Source organism: Trachypithecus francoisi, unplaced genomic scaffold (assembly GCF_009764315.1).
Source record: "Trachypithecus francoisi isolate TF-2019V2 unplaced genomic scaffold, Tfra_2.0 Lachesis_group17, whole genome shotgun sequence".
In the NCBI taxonomy this organism is placed as follows: domain Eukaryota; kingdom Metazoa; phylum Chordata; class Mammalia; order Primates; family Cercopithecidae; genus Trachypithecus; species Trachypithecus francoisi.
Window position 1 is genome coordinate 90,835,454 of NW_022681462.1, and position 22,377 is coordinate 90,857,830.

General features: G+C 38.3%; 1 protein-coding gene across 4 annotated transcripts in view; it reads left to right on the plus strand.

Annotated features, from left to right (window-relative positions):
* Positions 1–22,377, plus strand: part of SMC6 (structural maintenance of chromosomes 6) — an 89,852-nt gene that overhangs the window by 4,576 nt on the left and 62,899 nt on the right. For 3 of the 4 annotated variants that reach the window (XR_004428495.1, XM_033176493.1, XM_033176495.1), the window contains exons 2-6: positions 3,183–3,310; positions 7,736–7,853; positions 11,093–11,198; positions 17,485–17,621; positions 18,197–18,258. Coding sequence is in view for 3 of the 4 variants with exons in the window: in XM_033176493.1 (XP_033032384.1) it covers positions 3,188–3,310; positions 7,736–7,853; positions 11,093–11,198; positions 17,485–17,621; positions 18,197–18,258 (546 nt within the window). In the remaining variant the exon portion in view is untranslated. Of the gene's footprint in view, positions 1–3,054; positions 3,075–3,182; positions 3,311–7,735; positions 7,854–11,092; positions 11,199–17,484; positions 17,622–18,196; positions 18,259–22,377 lie in introns of those variants that run through there. The other variant, XM_033176494.1, reaches the window with a different exon arrangement.

The following is a 22,377-nucleotide window of genomic DNA, read 5'->3' on the forward strand; positions in this document are numbered from 1 at the left end:
AGAGGAGCCTTTTTTCTCCTTTTTTTATTCCAGCAAAATTAAAATATTTTTCTTTGCATCTGTAAATATGTCTCTTTAGCCTTTTGGAAACAATTTTACTATTTTAATCTGTATCTGATGCTCTAGACATTCAAATCTGTGTTTGAAAATCCATCATCATTAAATTACAAAATGATTCCTCTTTTAAAAGGTAGGCTCCTTCAGTGTCTGTTAGATGCAAGTTACCCTGGCAACCTAATAGCAAATTGCAAATCCCAGGTCATGCTCAGCAAATAAAAAACATCGTCATCATGTAGTGTTTGGGTGTACTGTCTTCTGTATAGAATCTCACATTCCTGGTGAGAAGCACATCACATTTTCCCTAGTGCATTATCCGTTAGCTAATATCTGAGTGCCTGCTAACTGCATGATCATGTGTTAGGCATTAATAAAAACAGTTTCTAAAAGGACATTAAATGTTGGGGACACCAAAAAGTAATGCTTTCTCTTTGCTCTTCTGTAATAAATAAATTACTGCTCAGTAACTGAGAAGGGAATAGAGGGTGGTTAGCAGAGAAGAAAGTGTTGGAAAAATAATGACCTGGTAGTATCTCAGGGAATTTAAATTAATAATAAACTGAAACTGATCTATGTTGATTTTATTACTTTGAAAAATATGTTTGATTTTGAATTTTTGATTTTTATAAGTTTCAAAATATTAAATAATTTGTAAAAATGAAGCTGAATATTACATAGATGTAACTGTAATGGTAATATCCTTTGGATGATAATATACTCTTTAAATGGTATACGACTTCAAAATATATGAAGTTCTTCATTGCCTTCAGGATAGGATAAAGTCCCAGTTATTTTCCATGGTTTACATAACAATTCAGCTCTAATGGGCTTGTGAATCACCTTAAGTCTTGTTAAAGTGAAGATTCTGATTCACTTGCTCTAGGGTGGGGCCTGAGATTCTGGATATCCGATAATTGGGTATCTTCCCAGGAGATGTCGATCTTGCTTGCTGGTCCTTGGACCACACTTTAAATATGAGGAGTCTACAAGTCCTTTTGTGGTCTGTTTCTTTCCTACTGCTCTAACTTTATTACTTGCTAGCTGTGCCTTATAATTTATGAGACTGTATCATGGACTTGCTTCTAATATCCCCCTGTAGCTGCACTTTGCAAAATGTGGTCCAGGAATCCATGAGACTCTTGCAAGGGATCTACAAGGCCAAAACTGTTTTAATGATAATAGTAAGATGTTATTTGCCCTTTTCACTCTCATTCACTTATGAGTGTACAGTGGAGTTTTCCAGAGGTTACATGACTTGTGAGATGTCATTGCTCTGACTGATGGAATATATACTGTGTGTCCCTTGTTTTAAAAGTTGCTCAGTTTTGGCCAGCCATGATGACTCACACCTGCAATCCCAGCACTGTGGGAGGCCGAGGTGGGCAGATCACTTGAGGTCAGAAGTTTGATATCAGCCTGGCGAACATGGCCAAAACCCCATGTCTACTAAAAATAAAAAATTAGCTGGATGTGGTGGCGCTCACCTTAATCCCAGCTACGTGGGAGGCTGAGGCAGGAGAATCACTTAAACCCAGGAGGTGGAGGTTGCATCGAGCTGCAATTGTGCCACTGCACTCCAGCCTGGGAGACAGAGTGAGACTCCATCTTAAAAAAAAAAAAAAGAGAAAAAAGTTGTTTAGTTTTAATTTCTAATATAATAAATATTGGTAGACATAAGCAAAAGCTCTTTGAAGTCCTTTGTAAAAGAGATTACAACCTTTGAGAACTGCTTCCCTCCATATTGGACTGTGGACACAGAGACTCAGATCTAGAACTTAAATCAGAGCTATTTCCTTAGCCACAGTGACTGCTAAGCTGGGGTTGCAGTTTCAATTTCCCATGTGGTCTCCAGTGATACTGCGGTGGGAGTGGCCTTCTCGCCTCTGGGCAATGGCAAAAGTCCTGACTTTGCGTTAGGTCTCCTTCGACAGTAGCCAACTAGGAGGAGGAGCAAGTAACACCCTACTACTTCTTGTGTGGGTGGAAATCTAGGCTCTCTAGGTGGTCCCCACTGACACCATTATCATGGTTCCCTACTTGTCTAGTTAGCCTTCTTTGACTCTACCCCCGTTAGAGTGTTGAGATGCCACCTTGTAGCCTCACTATAGTGGAAGTCCAGGCTACCCCCTTGGATTTTGCTTGCATGGGTAGGGGAGCCATTTATATACATGGTACGGAGAAGGTTGCTATGGTCTAATATTTGGGGGATTTAAATACATTGAGCCTAGAACTGTTGCTTATATTCTTATATCTTAGAAATTTGTGATTATGTTAGAGATTTTTCTCTCCATTTAGCAAACAATTAAATTAGATACTTAATCATTTTAGGTCTTAAATGAATTCTAAAGAAAAAAATGAAAGCAGCAATCAAAGAGGTCATAAAGTTTAATTTTAATCACAAACTATCAGCTTTGACTGGAGGTTCAGTATTCATGTGTTCAGCAAAATCATGTGTAACTTAAAGATGTTAATTTTCTAGGTTTAAATTTTGTAGATGATTGGCAAAAAATAGACAATCAACCTGGACTTTTTTTTAGGGAAGAGTTAAAGGAAACCACTGGTGCTAGGCAATGTGCTTCAAAATATGATTCTTTGGGAAAACAATTTAAAAATTAAAAGTTTTATCTGATTACTTTATAGCTTGTAAAAACTGGGGATTGCTTCGGATTAATTTCAGAAATCACCATGCCATCTCTATGAATAGATTTAGAAAACTAGAAACCACAATTTCACAAAATCTTTTACTGATAAAATCTTGGCTATGAATACGTCTGAAGTATAATCGACTAGTATAGAATATGCAGATGTTAAAGCAACAGAAATTTACTATCTTACGCTTCTGTGGATTAGAAGTCCAACACAGGTCTCACTGGGCTAAAATCCAAATGTCAGTAGGGCTATGTTCTGTTCTAGAGGCTCTAAGAGAAAATCTGTTTCCTTGCCTTGTCCAGCATTTTTTGACTCATGTCTCTCTTCCTCAGTGCAAGATGCCAGACTAATTTACTTTAATTTTTAAGGTAAAAATAGACGGACATAGTACTTAAAGTTTGATTAACTTTGTTAGATTTAAGTTTAATATATATGGAACTTGATTTACTTCATTGTTGCTATAAATATTTGTTCAGACCTGATGGCCAAAAGAAAGGAAGAAAATTTTTCCTCTCCTAAAAATGCCAAAAGGCCAAGACAAGAAGAATTGGAGGATTTTGATAAAGATGGTGACGAAGACGAATGTAAAGGTACTTCTACTTTGGTAAGTGAAAAATTATAAAATTATGCTTTTTGATAATGTTTTTCTTGTCACATTCATAATATCACATTCAGTGATAACTTAAAATCAAGAAAAAGTAATATGTTTTTTTAAAAGTTGAGGTAAAATCTGTTCTGGCTAATTTTGAAGCTTATGTTAGTTATTAGAAAAATTAATAGAGAAAATGATCAAAGGACTGAATGTATGGAAAAGTGAATAAAATTGACAAACTTTTAGTAAGACCAACAAATGCCAAAAGAGAAAAGACACAAATTACCAATATCAGGAATAAAATAGGCGCTATCCACAGACCCTGCAGACATCCAAAGGGAATACAGTTAGCAAGTCTACACACATAAATTTGACAACTTAGATAAGGTGGACCAATCTTTAAAAAGGAAAAATTACTACAACTCACCCAGTATGAAACAGATCATTTGAATAGCCCTATAACTACTCAAGAGATTTAATTCATATTTTTAAACTCCTAAAAAAGAAATCTACAGACCCAGTTGGTTTCACTGTAGAATTGTACCAGACATTTAAAGAAGAATCAACATGAATCTACACAGTCTTTTCCAGAAAACGTAAGAGGAGAGAACACCTTTCAATGTATTATCTTGATACCAAAACCAGACAAAGTGGGACCCCCAAAAAAACAAACTGTAAAACCAGTATACCTAACAGATATGGTTGCAGAAATACTGAACAAAATATTTACGAGGAGAATTCAGCAATGTAGTTGTTCCTTAGTATTCAAGCAGGATTGGTTCCCAGGACTCTGTTTCAGACCAAAATCCACTGATGCTGAAGTCCCTTATAATTTGCCCTGTGTATTCACATCTGCAGAATTCGTAGATAGGAAGAGCCAACTATATGTAAAAGAATTATATGTCATGATTAATGGGTTTATTTTAGGTGTACAAACCTGATTCAGTATCCAAAAATCAGTCATTGTGATTCACTATGTTACAGGCTAAAGAAGAAAAATCACATGATTATATCACTCAGTGCAGCAAAAATGTTTGATAAAATTCAACACCTGTTCATTACTAAAACTCTCAGAAAAATAAGAATAGACTAGAACTTCCTCAATATGTTAAAGTGCACCCACAAAAAACTGATAGCTAACATTATACTTAATGGTAAAACACTGGATACTTTTCCCCAAAGATCAGGAAGAAGACAAAATTGTTTGCTTTTATCACTTATTGAACACATAGTGCTGGGAAATCTAGCAGTACAAACAAATCAAGGAAAGGAAACAGAAGGTATAGAGTTTGGAAAGGAAAAAAACACACAAAAAGTGTCTGTTTGCAGATTATGTAGATAATCCATTTGTTCATTTTCTACATAAAAAATCTCAAGGAATCTACAGAAAACTTAAAATGAATAAATGCATTCGGCAAAGTTATAGGATAAGGTATTTTTAAAATGCTTTACTTTCATATACTGGCATTGAGCACATGGACATTAAAATTCAAAATACCATTTTCAATCACTCAAAAAAAATGAACCACTCTGGGGCAATGCACATTAAAACAATATTGAGATACCAACACACCTGATAAAGATGAAATGGCAACAGTTGAAACCACTGAGAGCACCAAATGCTGACAAGAATGTGGAGCAACAGGAACTCTCATGCATTGTTGGTGAGAATGTCCAGCCACTTTGGAACACAGTTTGGCAGTTTCTTACAAAACCAAACATCCTCTTACCATACAGTCCAGCAATTGAACTCCTCAGTATTTACCCAAAGGAGTTGAAAACTTACGTCCACACGAAAACCTGTGCTTTCATGTTTATAGCAGCTTTATTCATAATTGCCAAAACTCTGAAGCAACCAAAATGTCCTTCAGTAGATAAATGGATAAATAAACTCTGGTATATCCAGACAATGGACTATTAGTATTAAGCTATTAAGCCATGAAAAGACATAGAGGAACCTTAAATGCATATTACTAAGTGACAGAAGCCAATCAGAAAAGGCTGCATACTGTATGATTCCAACTATATGACATTCTGAAAAAGGTATAACTATGGAGAGAGTTAAAAATCAGTGGTTGGTTGCTAGAGGTTGAGGAAAGCGAGGAATGAGTAGGTGGAGCACTGGATTTTTAGTGCAGTAAAAATAACTCTGTACAATACTAAAATGGTGGAAACATCACTATAAATTTGTTCAGATCTATAGAATGTACAGTAATATCAAGAGTGAACCCTAGTACAGACAGTGGACTTGGGTTGATAATGATGTGTTAGTGTGGGTTCCTCCGCTGTAACACGTGTACCACGCTGATGGTGGATATTGATAATGAGGGAGACTATGCGTGTGTGGGGGTAGGGAGCATATAGGATATTTCTGTATCTTCCTCTCAATTTTGCTGTGAATCTAAAACTACTCTTAAAAAATTAAGTATTAAAAAATAAAATACGTCTAAAGCTAACAAAATATGTACAGGACTAATATGGTGAAAATTATACAGTGCTGATGAAGGGAATCAAAGAACACCTGAATAAATGGAGACACATACTTATTCATTGACATAATATAGAAATTATGTCAATTCTCCCCCAAAATGATATGTAAGTTTAAATGCAGTTCTATTAAAACCTCAGCAAGATACTTTGTAGGTGTATATTTTATTCTAAAATTTAGGTGAAAAGGCAAAGGAACTAGTAAATACACCTTGGTACATCCATACTATAAAATATAGCTTAAGAATAAAAAGGAGTGAACTACCGATATAGGCAACAACAGAGAATTAGGCTGAGTGAAAAAAGCCAGTCCCAAGAGGCTGCATTTTGTCTGTTGCCATTTATTTAACATTTTAGAAAGGGCAAAGTTAATAGAAATGAACAGATTAGGGGGTCAGGGGTTAAGGTGGGATGTGGATGTGACTATAAAAGGGCAGCATGATGGATCCTGATGATGATGGAAATATTCTGTATTTTGACTATGTCAGTGTCAGTAACTTGGTTGTGATATTGTACTTCAGCTCTGCAAGAAGTTACAATGGGAGGAAACTGAGTAAAGGGTACAGAGGATCTCATTTCTTAAGGATTGCATGTGAATCTGTTATTATTTAAAAATAAAAATATTTCAAAAATTCTTCAACCGTGATTTCCAGTATTCTACTCATACAAGGATGTAAATGTTTTCTACTGTTTAATAAGATGTATGTCCAGAAGAAGAGAGCCAGGGAGTTTTAAAGAAATCTTTAAAATACCTGGAGACTTGAAAATGGTCTTCAAAAAAATTAGAAGGCCTGATAAAATAAGGCTGATTTGTTCTGGTACTTAGATAACTACAAAGTGCAAGTGACTACCATTTGCCAAACTCTTGGTTTAACCATTTGTAAACCTTGTGTAACTTAATGCTGATATAATATTTACAGTATAGGAAATATTATTCCTGTTTTACGGACTTGGAAACTGTATATTCTTTATAACATTGCCAAAAGTCACACAGCTGCCATAATAAGTGACAGAGTCACAAGAAGAGCAGGCTTTACTTTTTGAGAACATGTACTCTGCTCTTTGAATTGAAATAGTATATGTCAGATAGTGAATTCAGTGTTGAATGCATGGCTGGATAGTCATCTTTCAGAGGTATTCTAAATAAAGTATATAGGAAGTTTTGCTATGCCAATTGGGATAGCAGTTCTCAACAAAGGGGATTCTTCTCTCTCCCTTTTGTGTCCGCCAGAGACATTTAGCAATGTCTGGATATATTTTTGGTTGTCACAACTTAGGGACAGGTATGTGTTGCCAGCATCTAGTAGATAGAGGCTGGGGATGCCGCTAAACATTCTTTTCTTTTTTTTTTTTTTTTTTGAGACGGAGTCTCGCTCTGTCGCCCAGGCTGGAGTGCAGTGGCCAGATCTCAGCTCACTGCAAGCTCCGCCTCCTGGGTTTACGCCATTCTCCAGCCTCAGCCTCCCGAGTAGCTGGGACTACAGGCGCCCGCCACCTCGCCCGGCTAGTTTTTTGTATTTTTTAGTAGAGACGGGGTTTCACCGTGTTAGCCAGGATGGTCTCGATCTCCTGACCTCGTGATCCGCCCGTCTCGGCCTCCCAAAGTGCTGGGATTACAGGCTTGAGCCACTGCGCCCGGCCGCCGCTATACATTCTGTAGTGCACAAGACAGACCTCCCCACTAACAGAAAATTATCAGACCCAAAATGTTATTGCCAATATTAAGAAACCTGGTGATACACTTTTAAATCCTTTAAAGATTTTAGAGTGAGTACTGACTCATAGAAGGTTCCCATTTAATTTCATCTTATTCATTGAAGTTACCATTAGTCACTTTCTGTAAATTTTTTCATTGATGATGGTGCTAGTCTTTCTGATGCCAACAATGCTTGAATGGTTATAATGAGTGAATTAGATTGACCATTTTCTCCCATTGTTTTTTATTCATAGACTGCAGCAGAAGTTGGAATAATTGAGAGTATTCACCTAAAAAACTTCATGTGTCATTCAATGCTTGGACCCTTTAAGTTTGGTTCTAATGTCAACTTTGTTGTTGGCAACAATGGAAGTAAGTGTTTTTTCCCTCCTCGTTTGACTGTGAGTAGTACTTTGAGATTAGAGTACATTAACTTTTTGAAACAGGTAACTATTAGTGCTAATAAGTGTTTTGTCTATAGATGTGTAACTTGTGGTTATGAATATTCTTGGTATTTGCTGCCAGTGTACACTTAAAGAAAATATTGAGTTAACTCTAGGTTTGTTACTTAAGCAATAGGGATAAACATTTCTTGCTTATGTTTTTGTATTTATCTTGGAATCTATACCACAGAAGGGTAGACAAGCGATCCTTATTGCAATTGAGGCAGCCTTGTGTCTTACCTTACTAAACATTGTAATAGAGCACAAATGAAGTGACTTGGCAATCCAAACATAAAAGTAACAAATTCTCACCAGGTGGCCAATAAAAGCTTTAAGAGGAGGTGGTATTTGTGCCAGTTCTTGAATGAAAATTATCGATTCTGTAGGTCTCATTGGCAAGAAGAAGCTGAGATGTTCCAGACAAAGATTGCTCATCAGCTAAGGTTTGGAGGAGTAGAGGTAGATGTGTATAGGAACTGGGGAATAACCTTATATGATTTATTGTATGGTGGACGGTGGAGAGAAGCAGAAGCTGACTATGGAGAGTCATGTTCTAGGCAGTATTGTTGAGGATGTTGAATGTCATGATAAAGAGTTTGGAGTTTTATTTTGAAGACAGTGGGGAACCAATTAGAGTTTTGTTTGCTGTTGCTTGGTGGTTTGGGTTTTTTTTTTTTTCTTCTTCTTTTTTTTTTGAGACAGAGTCTCCCTCTGTTGCCCAGGTTGGAGTGAAGTGGTGCTATCTTGGCTCAGGGCAACCTCTGCCTCCCAGGTTCAAGTGATTCTCCTGTCTCAGCCTTGTGAGTAGCTGGGATTAGCATGCCTTCACGCCTGGCTAATTTTTGTTATTTTTAGTAGAGACAGCATTTCACCATGGGCCAGGCAGATCTCAAACTCCTGACCTCAAGTGATCCGCCCGCCTTGGCTTCGCAGAGTGCTGGGATTAGCAGGTGTGAGCCACTGTGCCTGGCCACAATTAAAATTTTTGAGTAAAGGAATGACATGGCCACAATTCATGAAACAGACTGACCACATTGTGGACAATGGATTAGAAGGGGAAAAATACAGGAGGCAGAAAGTTTCCAGGCAGTTCTGTGGTAGGTCTGCCAAGAATGTGGTGTTAACTCCTGGACTGAGAAGGTACACAGGGAGAGGAGGCTTACCAGAGTCTACCAACTGGTGACAGGGCTAGAATAGGAAGCTAGGTTATGTGTAGCTCTGCCGTCCCTTTTGTTGTTCTGTTTTTCTTACTTTATCATTCATTCAAGAAGAAAGTGTCTCTAGGAGAAATGGATGGAGAAGGGGATCCCTATTTTAGAGGGGTCACATGGGACAAGAAATAAATACTGGTGGGTTCTGAAGTTAGGTCTTTTAACTTTCAAAACAATGGTTTTTATTAATAAAAACTAATAGAAGAGGAAATAATGCAAACAGTGGAGGCAGTGCGTTTGGTAATGAAGAAAAGAGAGTTAGAATAGGAACTTTAAAGGCATTCCAGGAACTAAATTGGGTTAATCAGTGGTATGCGTTAGTTACTTTGTGTTACTTTGAGGAAGATAATGGGCCAATAAAAGTTGATTGGATTGGTTGAATGGAGTTCAAAAAATTGTTACCATATTCTGTGTGTGTGTGTGTGTGTGTCTGTGTGTGTGTGTGTGTGTATGTGTGTATTTAAAGAGATAGGATCTCTCTCTGTCACCCACGCTGGACTGCATGGTGTGATCATAGCTCACTGCAGCCTTGAACTCCTGGGCTCAAGTTGTCCTCTCACCTCAGCTTTGAAAGTAGCTAGGACCACAGGCACATGCCACTATGCCTCCCTAATTTATTTGTTTATTTTTTTGAGACAGAGTCTTGCTTTGCCCAGGCTGGAATTCAGTGGTGCTATCTTGGCTCACTGCAGCCTCTGCCTCCTGGGTTCAAGTAATCCTCCCACCTTAGCCTCCCAAGTAGCTGGGATTACAAGTGTGCACCACCACGCCCAACTAATTTTTGTATTTTTAGTAGAAAGGGGGTTTCGTCATGTTGGCCAGACTGGTCTCGAATCCCTGACCTCAAGTAATCCACCTGCCTTGGCCTCCCGAAGTGCTGTGATTACAGGCGTGAACCACTGTGCCCAGCCTGCCTGCCTAATTTTATTTTTTGTAGTGACCAGGTATTACTCTGTTGCTCAGGCTGGTCTCTCTGGTCTCAGGTGAGCCTCCCGCTTCAGCCTCTGAAAACGGTGGGATTACAGGTGTGAGCCACCACACCTAGCCCTCAGCTTGTAATATTTTAGATCCGTGAGGGTATAAAGAAGTACAGTTCTCAAAGAGCTAGAAAGTGAATAATATTCAAGTTACAAATAACAGTTGTTAAAATATTGTATAAAAACATGTATATGACTTGGCTGATTTTTTTCTACTTAAGTTCATTCATTCAACAAATAATGCAAGTACCTATTATGTGCTAATATTAGGGATACAGTATTGAATGAAAGAGACAACATTCCTGTCCACATGGAGCTTACTTGTGAGGGATGTTAACAGTAGTTTCTGGCTGGGCCCAGTGGCTCACATCTATAATCACAGCACTGTGAGAGGCTAAGGCAGGAGGATTGCTTGAGAACCAGGAGTTTGAGACCACCCTGGGCAACATACCAACAATGTGTCTTTACAAAAAAAAAAAGTTAGCTGGGCGTAATGATGTGTGCCTGTAATCCCAGCTACTGAGGAGGCTGAGGCAGGAGGATAACTTGAGCCCAGGAGTTTGAGGTTACAGTGAGCAATGAGTGTGCCAATAAAATGTCATAAAAATTAGATGGATTAATAATATACGTGTAAATAGAGGGATACATTCATTTATTAGGTTGATAGGCCAGGGTGGTACAATGCAAGTTTTAGGTTGGAAAGGTGTCAAAACAATTTTTACCATTTTCCTTTTAGTGGCAAAAATTTGATTCCTGAAATGTACTATTTTTTTGCTAATAGCGGCAGCTCAATTTTTCATTACATATATAACTTTTTTTTTTTAAGTTGTTGCTTTGCATGGGAAGAAAATTATAGTTGAATTTTAACATTTTATTTTAAAGTGAGTCTCATTTGTAAATCTCTTTGCATCACATGGTAGGAGTCAGCTTTTTCCTTTTTCTTTTAATGAATGTGATTTGTTCAACGTCTTTTTCTTTAGGTGGGAAGAGTGCAGTACTCACAGCTCTCATAGTTGGTCTTGGTGGAAGAGCAGTTGCTACTAATAGAGGATCCTCTTTAAAAGGTTTTGTGAAGGATGGACAGAAGTAAGTGTTTGCTTTCTACCATCTATTTTCAATTCTTTAGTAAGAAAACAGTTACTTTAGATTCCCAGTTCACATAGACATGACTGGAAATGAAGTGCCTTCCCAGAATAGGAGCAGAAGTGTCCTATTTTTTCATTCCTTTCTTTTACCCCTTGTTGCCAGCATGGCGCACTGTTGCCTGTTATCCTCTCAAGACAGATAGCTTGTGTAACTTACTGCCATGTGCCTGGCCATCTTGCTTCTGTTACTTGCTGAAAGAAATGGCTGTGATAAATCTATGTATCCTGTTTAACAAGCGTTTATAAACCTTGCTAATTCCTGACTCTTGACCCAAACCCAGCATCGGTGAGTCCACATTGATACGATAGTAGGGAGAGCAAAATCAGTGACCAGCCAAAGTGTCCCTGCACAAAACTGTCTTTAGCTCTCTAAGAAGTCCCAAAATAAGAATTCTACTTTTTGACTCTGATTTTATACCCTTTACCCAAGTGGGCTGCCAGTGAGTTTAATTTGAGGACCACAGTGACAGATCTGTTTGTGGTCTATCCCAGACCCTTAGTGAATAGTTATATCACTACTGTCTTTGGCTTTACATTTATATTTCTTTTTGTCGTAAGTTGCCATCACATAGCTATATATGAATTGTCCAGTTTGCATCATCATGGACTCACTGCTTTTTGCCCACTAGCTGTTCTGTCTTCAGGCTTATCTCTTCATTCTTTTCCATACTGCCCCAGATATCTCTGAAGGGATCTTTGTTTTTCATAACAACAAAGTGCCCCAAATGCTGTCATACATCTTCTAGCATGAGGCTACTCCCATTCCTCCTTCTCATGCCCAGTGCCGAGAACTTTTGAAACTTTCATAATTAACACTAATATCTTTTTTCTCATTCAGTTGACTTTTCCTTCTACTCAGTGTTATATCCATTTCTCTTCTATTTTATTACTAAAAAATAGAACAAGGACAGGATGTGAATTAGACCTGCAGATTTCTTATGTATTCCTCAGAAGCCTTAGGAATCTTAACCTTAAGCCAAGATTCCAAATTGACTTAAAAAAAAAAAGAGAAAAGATACACAGAAGATTATTTCCCATGCTCTATGGCCTTGGGAAAAAACTATTTGATAACAATTCTCCAGCATAGTTTCTGTCTCCACTTCATGGGGCCCCAGTCCAGCAAAGTCTTCCTTTCACCACAAACCAAAATGACGTTTGTAACAAAAAATTAGTTATTTTAACACCTTTAAGTTAGTAGTATCAACTCTTAGTTCAGTTCATTATATTAAAAATTTTTTTTAATAATTATTATTATTTATTAGTCGTTAGAATCCATGAGAAATTCTTTTTTTTTGAGAGAGAGTCTCACTCTGTCTCCCAGGCCGCAGTGCAGTAGCGCAGTCTTGACTCACTACAACCTCCACCTCCTGGGTTCAAGTGATTCTCATGCCTCGCCCTCCCAAGAAGCTAGACTACAGCCATGCCACCATGCCTGGCTAATTTTTTTTTTTTTTTTTTTTTAAGTAGAGAAGGGGTCTTGTGATGTTGGCCAGGCTGGTCTCAAACCCCTGGGCTCAAGTGATCTACCTGCTTCAGCCTCCCAAAGTGTTGGAATTACAGATGTGAGCCACCACACCCAGCCACAGTTCATAATACTTAACTATCCATTTCTTAGCTGTCCAAACAATCACCCAGTCTACTTGGCCAAATAGCACATTGAATTTTCAGATACAGTCTTTAGGAAGAAATTATTTTTTATGCACTGTTACATGCTTTCTCAGTTAAATACTTTTTTTTTTTTTTTCCATTTGAAAAGTGCTTAGACCAGGGTAGAAATTTCTCTCTGAGACCTGTCCTCTGAACACTATTTAATAAAAAAAGACTAGCTTAAACAAATCACCAACTTTTAAGGACATGGCTGCCTGTAGAATGAAATAGTAATATATATATTTTATTTTTTCTTTTCCAGTACAAAATTGGGGGAAATATATTTTAAAACACAGTTAGTGACAGCTAAAAACTCTAACCTCAGCTTAGTCTTCTGTCTAAAAAAGTAACTAAAAGAGTTTTTCCGTATCTGTATTGTTCTTATCTATCCCCTCCCTCATTGAAAACATTTAGTATTTATAAAATTTCCCTTGGTTTTATAGTCTCTGATTCTGTCATCACTTTTTTGCAGAATCAGCTTGTTGAGGTTTTTAGTTCTGTTCTTACTCTATTGCACATCTAAAGTCTATGCAGGAGTCTCACTTTGCCTGAAGAAAGGTTGTCATTGTAGTCCAGCACAAGTTTGAGGTAGTTCTTCTAAGGAGTCTGTCCCTCCCTTCCCCCATCTCCAACATTACACTCACCATTTGTGACTCCTGTGCTCTGGGCCTCCTTTCTTGGGATATTTCAACTCTCCTTCGAGACGCTTGCGTAATACTGTTAGAAGAAGCCAGAGAACTGCACCTTGAGACATTGCCTAGGACTCATCCTTCTAATTATCCACCAAGCCTTTGCAGTGACACAGGGACTGAATGAATCCTCCTAATGTATCTCTTCACATGAAAACCTTTCTCAGTGACCCAAGGCCTCATGCCGTTTGCTATTTAGATTCTCTTTAAACATATACAGTTTACTGTTCCCTCCCTTGGCCTTCATAATACCAACCCTAGTAGCCTTGGGGTCTTTGCAGTAGTCTAATTTTTGACATCAACTGTGGCACAAGGGTTATAGAGGGACAAAAACTCATTCTCCTGTTTTATGTTCCTGATTTATTTAGTCAAGGATACAGAACTTGTTACAGATGAGCTGGTGACGCAGAGAAGGAGCAGTTGTATCATCTTTTTGTATGACTTCTTTTTCCTTGTTCTCATCCATGTGCACAGCTGCCGGTTACTTCCACGTAGATAGATTCTTCCTGAGTTGAGAAAGAAGCTAAATTCTTACTGTGGTACTGCTTGTTTGTGTTGTCATTCTGAAAAAAATCTCATAGATAGCCTCTCTTTTCAGTTAAGGCTCGCCTGTGTTTACAGGCATTATGCTGTATGGTTGTTTGACCCAAATTAAGCATCAGCACAGACCATATCAGTGTAAAGGGGAAGACTGCAGAGCTAGTGCCTGGCTTTGTTGTCTGTCTTCCAGCAGAAGTGGGTTTTTTTGTTTGTTTAGCAGTAATTATGGGGCTTTTTTATAAGTGTTATTTTTTAGAAGAATTTTGCTTTCTTGTATTTATTAGATTCGTATAGCAGGCCAGGCGCGGTGGCTCACGCTTGTAATCCTGGCACTTTCGAGGCCGAGGTGGGCAGATCACTTGAGGTCAGGTGTTCAAGACCAGCCTGGCCAACATGGCAAAACCCTGTCTCTACTAAAAATAGAAAAATTAGCTGGACATGGTGGTGGGTGCCTGTAATCTCAGCTATTTGGGAGGCTGAGGCAGGAGAATCACTTGAACCTGGGAGGCGGAGATTGCAGTGAGCTGAGATCATGCCACTGCACTCCAGCCTGGGCGACAGAGCAAGACTGTCTCAAAAAAAAGAAAAAGAAAAGAAAATTTATATAGCAGTAGGATATCAGTGCCTCTGAAGTTCTCACTATACTAAAGATAGCTCAAATACAGGGAGTAGCTAGGAATGAAGATAATAAAGTAGGTGTTTGGTAATCAAGAGAGGTGTTTGATAATTCAGAGAGCACATATATGTAGTCATTTAAGAAATGTTTTCATGAGGTACAGTAACTTAATGCAGGTGGTCATACTAGCTAATGAAATAAAATATTTGTTAGCTACATTATCAGAGGCCAGCCGGCCTTCCCCTCATACTTTAGTGGTTCTCAACCTTAACTGTTCATTAGAATCAACTTAGGGAGCTTTTAAATAATCTCATTAATTGTAATTTTTCTGAAGCATATCTGTCTTAATTGGGTAATTTTGTTTTTATAGAAAAACCACACCAATTTATTCAAGGTAGCTCTAGGAAAGGATATTTACCATAAAGATGGAAGGATATATATCCATGAAACTGCAGAGAGGAAATACTGCAGGGTCTCTTGAGGGACCAGGCTGAGACCCTGTAAGAACCGAGTAATTGCATCTCTGGCTGTCTCTGTGTGTCTTGTCTCTGGGCCTCTGTCTCCCTCTCCCTCCCTTTGGTTTGTTCTGCATCTCTCCTCTCTGCACCTCCCTCACGATCCTGACTTAATTGGCTATACTTCTGTGTGTGTGTACTATGCTCTGCTCTTTCCTGTCTCTCCTTACGAAAAGTGTACAGGTAAGTGAGCGTGGTTTTCTCTATCACTGTCTCAAGTATGTGTACTTACTGATTCTTTTGCTAATCTTTGTTACTGTGTGTCTTCGCATGTGCAGGCATTTGTAAGTCTTACTGTCCTAGTCTGTGGGTGTATGTGTGTAAGGAAGTGATCTTCTGTTTTCTGTGCCTCTGGTTCACTGCCAGTATCTGTGAGTATGTATGTCTTTTTATTAGTCTGCCTAGGTGGTTTCCGAAGAGCTTATGTGTTCTATTTAGACTTTTCTATCTTATCGGAGTATAATGCCCCAAATTGGTTTCTCTAAATCTAGAGGCTCCATAACTTTGTGGCTCCCAGGATTCACCATCTCTCAACTTGATCATGTCTTAATTTGAATTTTTTAAAACCTTTTTGTTTTGAAATAATTGTAGATTTACAGAAATGTTGCAAAGATGGTACAATTTTCTGTATATTCTTCACCCAGTTTTCCTTAATGTAGATATCTCACGTAACTAAGATGCATTTATCAAAGCTATGCAGTTAACATTGGTACAGTATCAACTAAACTACAGACTTTTGAAATTTTTTTAACCAGATTTTCTTAGTTTGATTTTTTAAAGAAGAAAATCTGATTGCTCAGTTGGTAAAAATGTCTGTATTTAGCTCAATCCCAAGAGGATAGGGTGGAAAATTATATGGTTGCTAAGCCCTTTCTGCTAGGGCACTTGTACAGAAGAGGATGGGTGAGCAACAGAGCGAACACTTCAGTGTGTCTGCTGTCTTAGCAGTAGTTCACAGTGAAGCTCATCTGGAATATTTCTTCCTGCATTTCCCACAAATGGGAACAGTTTTCGAGTATCATTACAAATTCACAAAGACAAGTTTGTTCTGTTAAAGGTTTCATTTAATTACCAATTAAAACACTTTTATGTTAAAGGACTTTAGCATTTTGACAGATGCTCATATCTACCAGGTAAAATATCTGCTTTTATGTGTAAGGAAATTATATCTTTATTAATGTCCTTTATCAGCATCTTTGTTTTTCTACCAAGTCTTATTTTAATACAAGTTGGAGTACACAAATAAAGATTTTTTTTTTTTACCCCTATAGATCTTAAAATATGCATGGCTATAAGTCCCTAAAACATCTAAAACTTTAAAAACTGTAACAGAGCCTATTGGTTAGGCAGATTTATACTCATTATTTTTAATGCCAGTAAGGAAATTTTGGGCTTTAGTTTCTTTTTTTTGAGATGGAGTCTCTCTCTGTCGCCCAGACTGGAGTGCAATGGTATGATCTCAGCTCACTGCAACCTCTGCCTCCGGGGTTCAAGCGATTCTCCTGGCTCAACCTCCCAAGTAGCTGACAACACAGGCATGCACCACCATGCCTGGCTAATTTTTGTATTTTTTGTAGAGATAGGGTTTTGCCATGTTGGCCAGGCTGGTCTCAAACTCCTGACCTCAAGTGATCCACCCACCTTGGCCTCCCAGAGTGATGAGATTACAGGTATGAGCCATTGTGCCCAGCCTAGTTACATTTCTTGATATCAAATGGTTTTGTTTTATTGCCAAGTACTTGAAAAATTAAAATTACCTTTCTTAATACTAATCCTCTTTGAAAATGTTACTACTTTACCATAATTTTTACTTCATCATTCTTTGAAGGCCTACTGTCAAGCATGATGCTTTATATAACTTACAGTAGTCAGGCAGTATAATGTTGATTACGTGAGTTTTACAGGAAAATGTATAACTTATCTACATGTCTTGAAACAACCGAAACTTAATGGTTTTTGTGCAAATGTGCTATTATGGATAGAGTAGTCAATTATTTTTTTATGAAGCATCGCTTATTCTCAACTTAATTTTTTTGTTAGGCACAGTATCGTTAATGTTATGCTGTAGTGAACAATCAGTGTCAGCTATTGATGTAAAGCTAATTTGCAAATGAATTGGCCAAATTATTTGGTGGTTTTGAAAATTTTGAAAATTGTGGCAACCTAGTATTGTAATTACACTGTATCTTCATGTAACTTAGCTTAACCTCATTGTTTCAGCTCTGCAGATATCTCAATAACATTGAGGAACAGAGGAGATGATGCCTTTAAAGCCAGTGTGTATGGTAACTCTATACTTATACAGCAACATATCAGCATAGATGGAAGTCGATCTTATAAACTTAAAAGTGCAACAGGTTTGTTTTGATTCTCTTTTCATTTCTTGTAAAGTATTAGGAAATACTCAATTAAAAATAATTAGATGACTGTTGGTATTGATTGAACTGTCTTCCTTGTAACATGATTGGTTGTAAGCGTGTGTGTATTACACATGATTGTTTTACCCCAGGATATTATAGCACCAAAAGCATAATTAGCAGAACTGGGGATTATTTGAAACAGGTTGTGCTCTTTTGTTTTCACCTACAGACTTCTGTCACACCAGGGTTTTTATAGCATGTGGAAATAAGTGGTTAGCAAAGGTGCAAAATGACATAAAAGAAGAAGTGAGCATTTAGTTTTTGAAGAGAAATAGATGAGGAGCAAAATATGTTTAGCTGTGGGAACAAGATAAGCACCATTATTGCATGTGGGTACTTTTTCTTCCTCTGTACCTGTGCCGTGTTCATTCATGTTTATACATATTCAATGGTACCTTTCTTGATGATGCAATGAAAGCTAATTAATATTTATATTTTGTAAGTAACTATACATTTTTTCTGTGTTATGCCCTAGAAACAGTTTGGTTATTTCATATGTTTCTCATAACTAGGCTCCGTGGTTTCCACTAAGAAAGAAGAGCTGATTGCAATTCTTGATCATTTTAACATCCAGGTAATTGGTGAATTTGTGTTTCAGATTAATTCATACAGCTTGTCATTTTTTAGTGTGATTTCACTTGTGTAGAAAAAAATTTAAGTGGCCTCGTATGAGTAAATTGACCACAGGAAGCATATGTGTAACTATTATCAGTGAAGTTGTTTAAAATTTACTAATTTGGCTGGGTGCAATGGCTCACACCTGTAATCCCAGCACTTTGGGAGACTGAGGTAGGTGGATCACCTGAGGTCAGGAGTTCAAGACCAGCCTGGCCAACATGCTGAAACCCCTTCTCTAATAAAAATAAAGAAAAAAAAAAAAATTAGCTGGGCGTGGTGGCAGGCACCTGTAATCCCAGCCACTAGGGAGGCTGAGGCAGGAGAATCACTTGAACCCGGGAGGTGGAGATTGTAGTGGGCCAAGATTGTGCCACTACACTCCAGCCTGGGCAACAAGAGTGAAACTCCATCTCAAAAAAAAAAAAAAAAGAATTTATTAATTCAACACAGGATTGTCAATACATAATATAACACCTTTAATTTGATAGAGCAGTCAAGAACATTTAGTCTATACTACTCTAGGCTAAAATTTATTTTAATAAGGATGTCAGGTTTCTTTGCTTTTTGCTGTCCTAGTCAAAATAGCATCATTGTTCCCTAAACTCAGTTGCTAAACTCTTCTTTTTTTTTTCCTGGATGAGTGTTTAGCTTCTAAAGTTGCTAAATTCCTTTTTTTGTTTTTCTTTTGAGCCGGAGTCTTGCTCTGTCACCCAGACTGGAGTGCAGTGGCCGGATCTCAGCTCACTGCAAGCTCCGCCTCCCGGGTTTACGCCATTCTCCTGCCTCAGCCTCCCGAGTAGCTGGGACTACAGGCGCCCACCACCGCGCCCGGCTTGTTTTTTGTATTTTTTGGTAGAGACGGGGTTTCACCATGTTAGCCAGGATGGTCTCTATCTGCTGACCTCGTGATCCGCTCCTCTCAGCCTCCCAAAGTGCTGGGATTACAGGCTTGAGCCACCGCGCCTGGCCAGTTGCTAAATTCTTAAAGAAAATTTATTCTAGAAAGATAAAGCACTTCTCTATTTTGGAGCTACTGATCACACTTGCAGGGGACAAGGCTTGAGTCCTTTCTGCTAAGATACTTTGGCTGAGTTAATTGATAATAGGGTACATGTAGTTCTGTAAACATTTACACTAGACTTACCTTTAGAAGACACCTAATCCAGGCTGTTTGTTTTGTAGATGAGAAACTAGGAGCTACCAAAAATAAATTTATATTTAAGGCTGTCTAGACGTGGTTACTGGTAGAACCTGAATTTGGGATGCAGGCATCCCTGTTTCATTCTACTGCTCTATCCATTGTGCAATACTGCCTCGTTACAGAATTAAGAACTCCCAAGATTTGCGATCAAAGAAAAAGAACAATGAGGAGTCTGGGTCTCTATTCCACTTTGGTTTAGAACAGAGGGTACAGAACTTTCTGTGATCGTGGAAATGTCCTGTATTTATGCTATTCAGTGGGGTCACCATTAGCCACATGTGGTTCTTGACTACTTGAAATTGTGACTAAGAAATTGAATTTTTAATTTTATTTTTTTAAGTAGAATAAGCCACATATGGCAAATGGGCCTGCTGCATATCAGACAGTACAAGTTTGGGAAAAATAATTCTTAAAATCTAGAGAAAAGCAGGTATAGCAAATGAATTTCAGACTAGAATGCAGGACAATTTATTAGAATCAGGAAAACCAAGAGTTAGAGTTTATGGAATCATAGGTGTTGGGAGAATCTTGAAGGGCATTCAGTATACTGTATAAATACTGTGTATTGACCCTGTGTAGAATCTCCACCAGGTTTTCCTGCGCAGGTTCTTGAAAGGATAATGGGGAAATCACCTCTATCCAAGGCTGCTTCCTTCTTCTGTAGGCAGCTGTATTTATTAGAAAGTTTTCATTATGATGAAAATTGAAAAAAAGTGTATTGCTCTAAGCTCTCACTTCCTTGGGGAATGTAAAACATGTTATTCTCTGTTGATATATTTAAAGATTCCTGGTCCTTTTTCTTCCTTGGTTTACTTAATGTGTAACAAAAGATTCAGTTTCATTGATTAAAATGCAGAAGATCTAGAGCCATGCCACAGGTAGATGTGGAGTACTCGAAGAGTGGGTAGCTCAAATTGAGATATGCAGTAATGTGAAATACACACCAGATTTTGAAAACTTGATATAAAGCAATAACTTAGTTTTTTATATTGATTACATGTTATAATGATAATATTTTGGTTTTACTGGATTAAAAATATGTTATTAAATTTCACCTATTTCTCTATATTTTTAATGTGGCTACTAGAACATTTAAAATTGTATGTGTGGGCTGGGTGCAGTGGCTCACATCTGTTATCCCCACACTTTGGGAGGCTGAGACCGGTGGATCACCTGAGGTCGGGAGTTCGAGACCAGGCTGGCCAACATCGTGAAACACTATCTCTATCAAAAAACACAAAAATTAGGCAGGCATGGTGGCACATGCCATTAGTCCCAGCTACTCGGGAGGCTGACATGGGAGAATTGTTTGAACCCAAGAGGCAGAGGTTGCATTGAGCCAAGATCACGCCACTGCATTCCAGCCTGAGTGACAGAGTGAGACCCTGTCTCAAAAAAAAAAAAAAAAAAAATTGTAGGTGACTTGCGTTATATTTTTCTTGAACAGTGTTGGTCTAGAATAACCAGGAGGGAAGAGGGTATTTAATGTCTTTAAGTACTTGATCATATTTGTCTTCTGTGCCTCCGTTTCTTATCCTCTTGCTGAAGTTTACCTGTTTTTGCTTTTTGCTTTTTTTTTTTTTTTTTTTTTTTTGAGACGGAGTCTCGCTCTGTCGCCCGGGCTGGAGTGCAGTGGCCGGATCTCAGCTCACTGCAAGCTCCGCCTCCCGAGTTTATGCCATTCTCCTGCCTCAGGCTCCCGAGTAGCTGGGACTACAGGCGCCCGCCACCTTGCCCATTTAGTTTTTTGTATTTTTTAGTAGAGACGGGGTTTCACGGTGTTAGCCAGGATGGTCTCGATCTCCTGACCTCGTGATCCACCCGTCTCGGCCTCCCAAAGTGCTGGGATTACAGGCTTGAGCCACCGCGCCCGGCCGCTTTTTGCTTTTTTCAGGGTTCTGACAGATAGAGCTACAACATGCTTTTTTTTGGTTTGATTTTAGAGACTGGGTTTTGCCATGTTGCCCAGGCTGGTCTTGAACTCCTGGCCTCAAGCGATCCTCATACCTTGGCTCTGGCCTCCCAAAGTGCTGGCATGAGCCTTGGGACAGGGTCTCACTCTGTCGCCCAGGCTGGAATGCAGTAGCATGATCACGACTCCCTGCTACCTCAGGCTCAAGTGATCCTCCACCTCAGCCTCCTGAGAGCTGGTACTACAGGTGGGTACCACTACACCCGGCTAATTTTTATACTTTTTGTAGAGACGGGGTTTCACTGTGTTGCCTAGGCTGGTCTTGAACTCCTGGGCTCAAGCAATCCACCTGCCTCAGCCTCCCAAAGTGCTGAGATTATAGGTATGAACCACTGTGCCTGGCCAAGATTCTTAAATAATCCCAAGAGTAGTATAAGAAGTAGGAACTCCATTTCAAAAACAGTGAAAAAGGTATAGAGAAATGGATATAAACTTTGGTGAAGCTTTTAATTGAAAGTTGATGTTAAGATGTTTGTTATAGAGCTACTACTGCGTTAGGTCTATTAAGCTTCAGGTGCAGTATGAAATGATGAGCTGGGGTGCTTTGTGAAAAAATATGTAGCAGATGGAGTTTGGTCCGTATAATAAGAAACATGTCACATGTAAAGTTTTGTTTATAACTACATAAATGTTTTTTATTATCTTAGAAGAGAGACCCAACATTTTACTTAAGAGAAATGTTTTAACCATTGGTATACCAACAAATTACACAATATTTATTTCATAGACAGTAAACATGAAGGGTTTAAAGTTTTTTTCATTTATACGATAACCTTAAGATTATTTTTAACATGTAAACTGATTTGTTAGTAATTGACTGACATTTAACATGTAAACTTATTTGTTAGTAATTGAGTAATGACCCTGTATCTTTTTGAAAAAAGTTGTATTTTTTCTATACT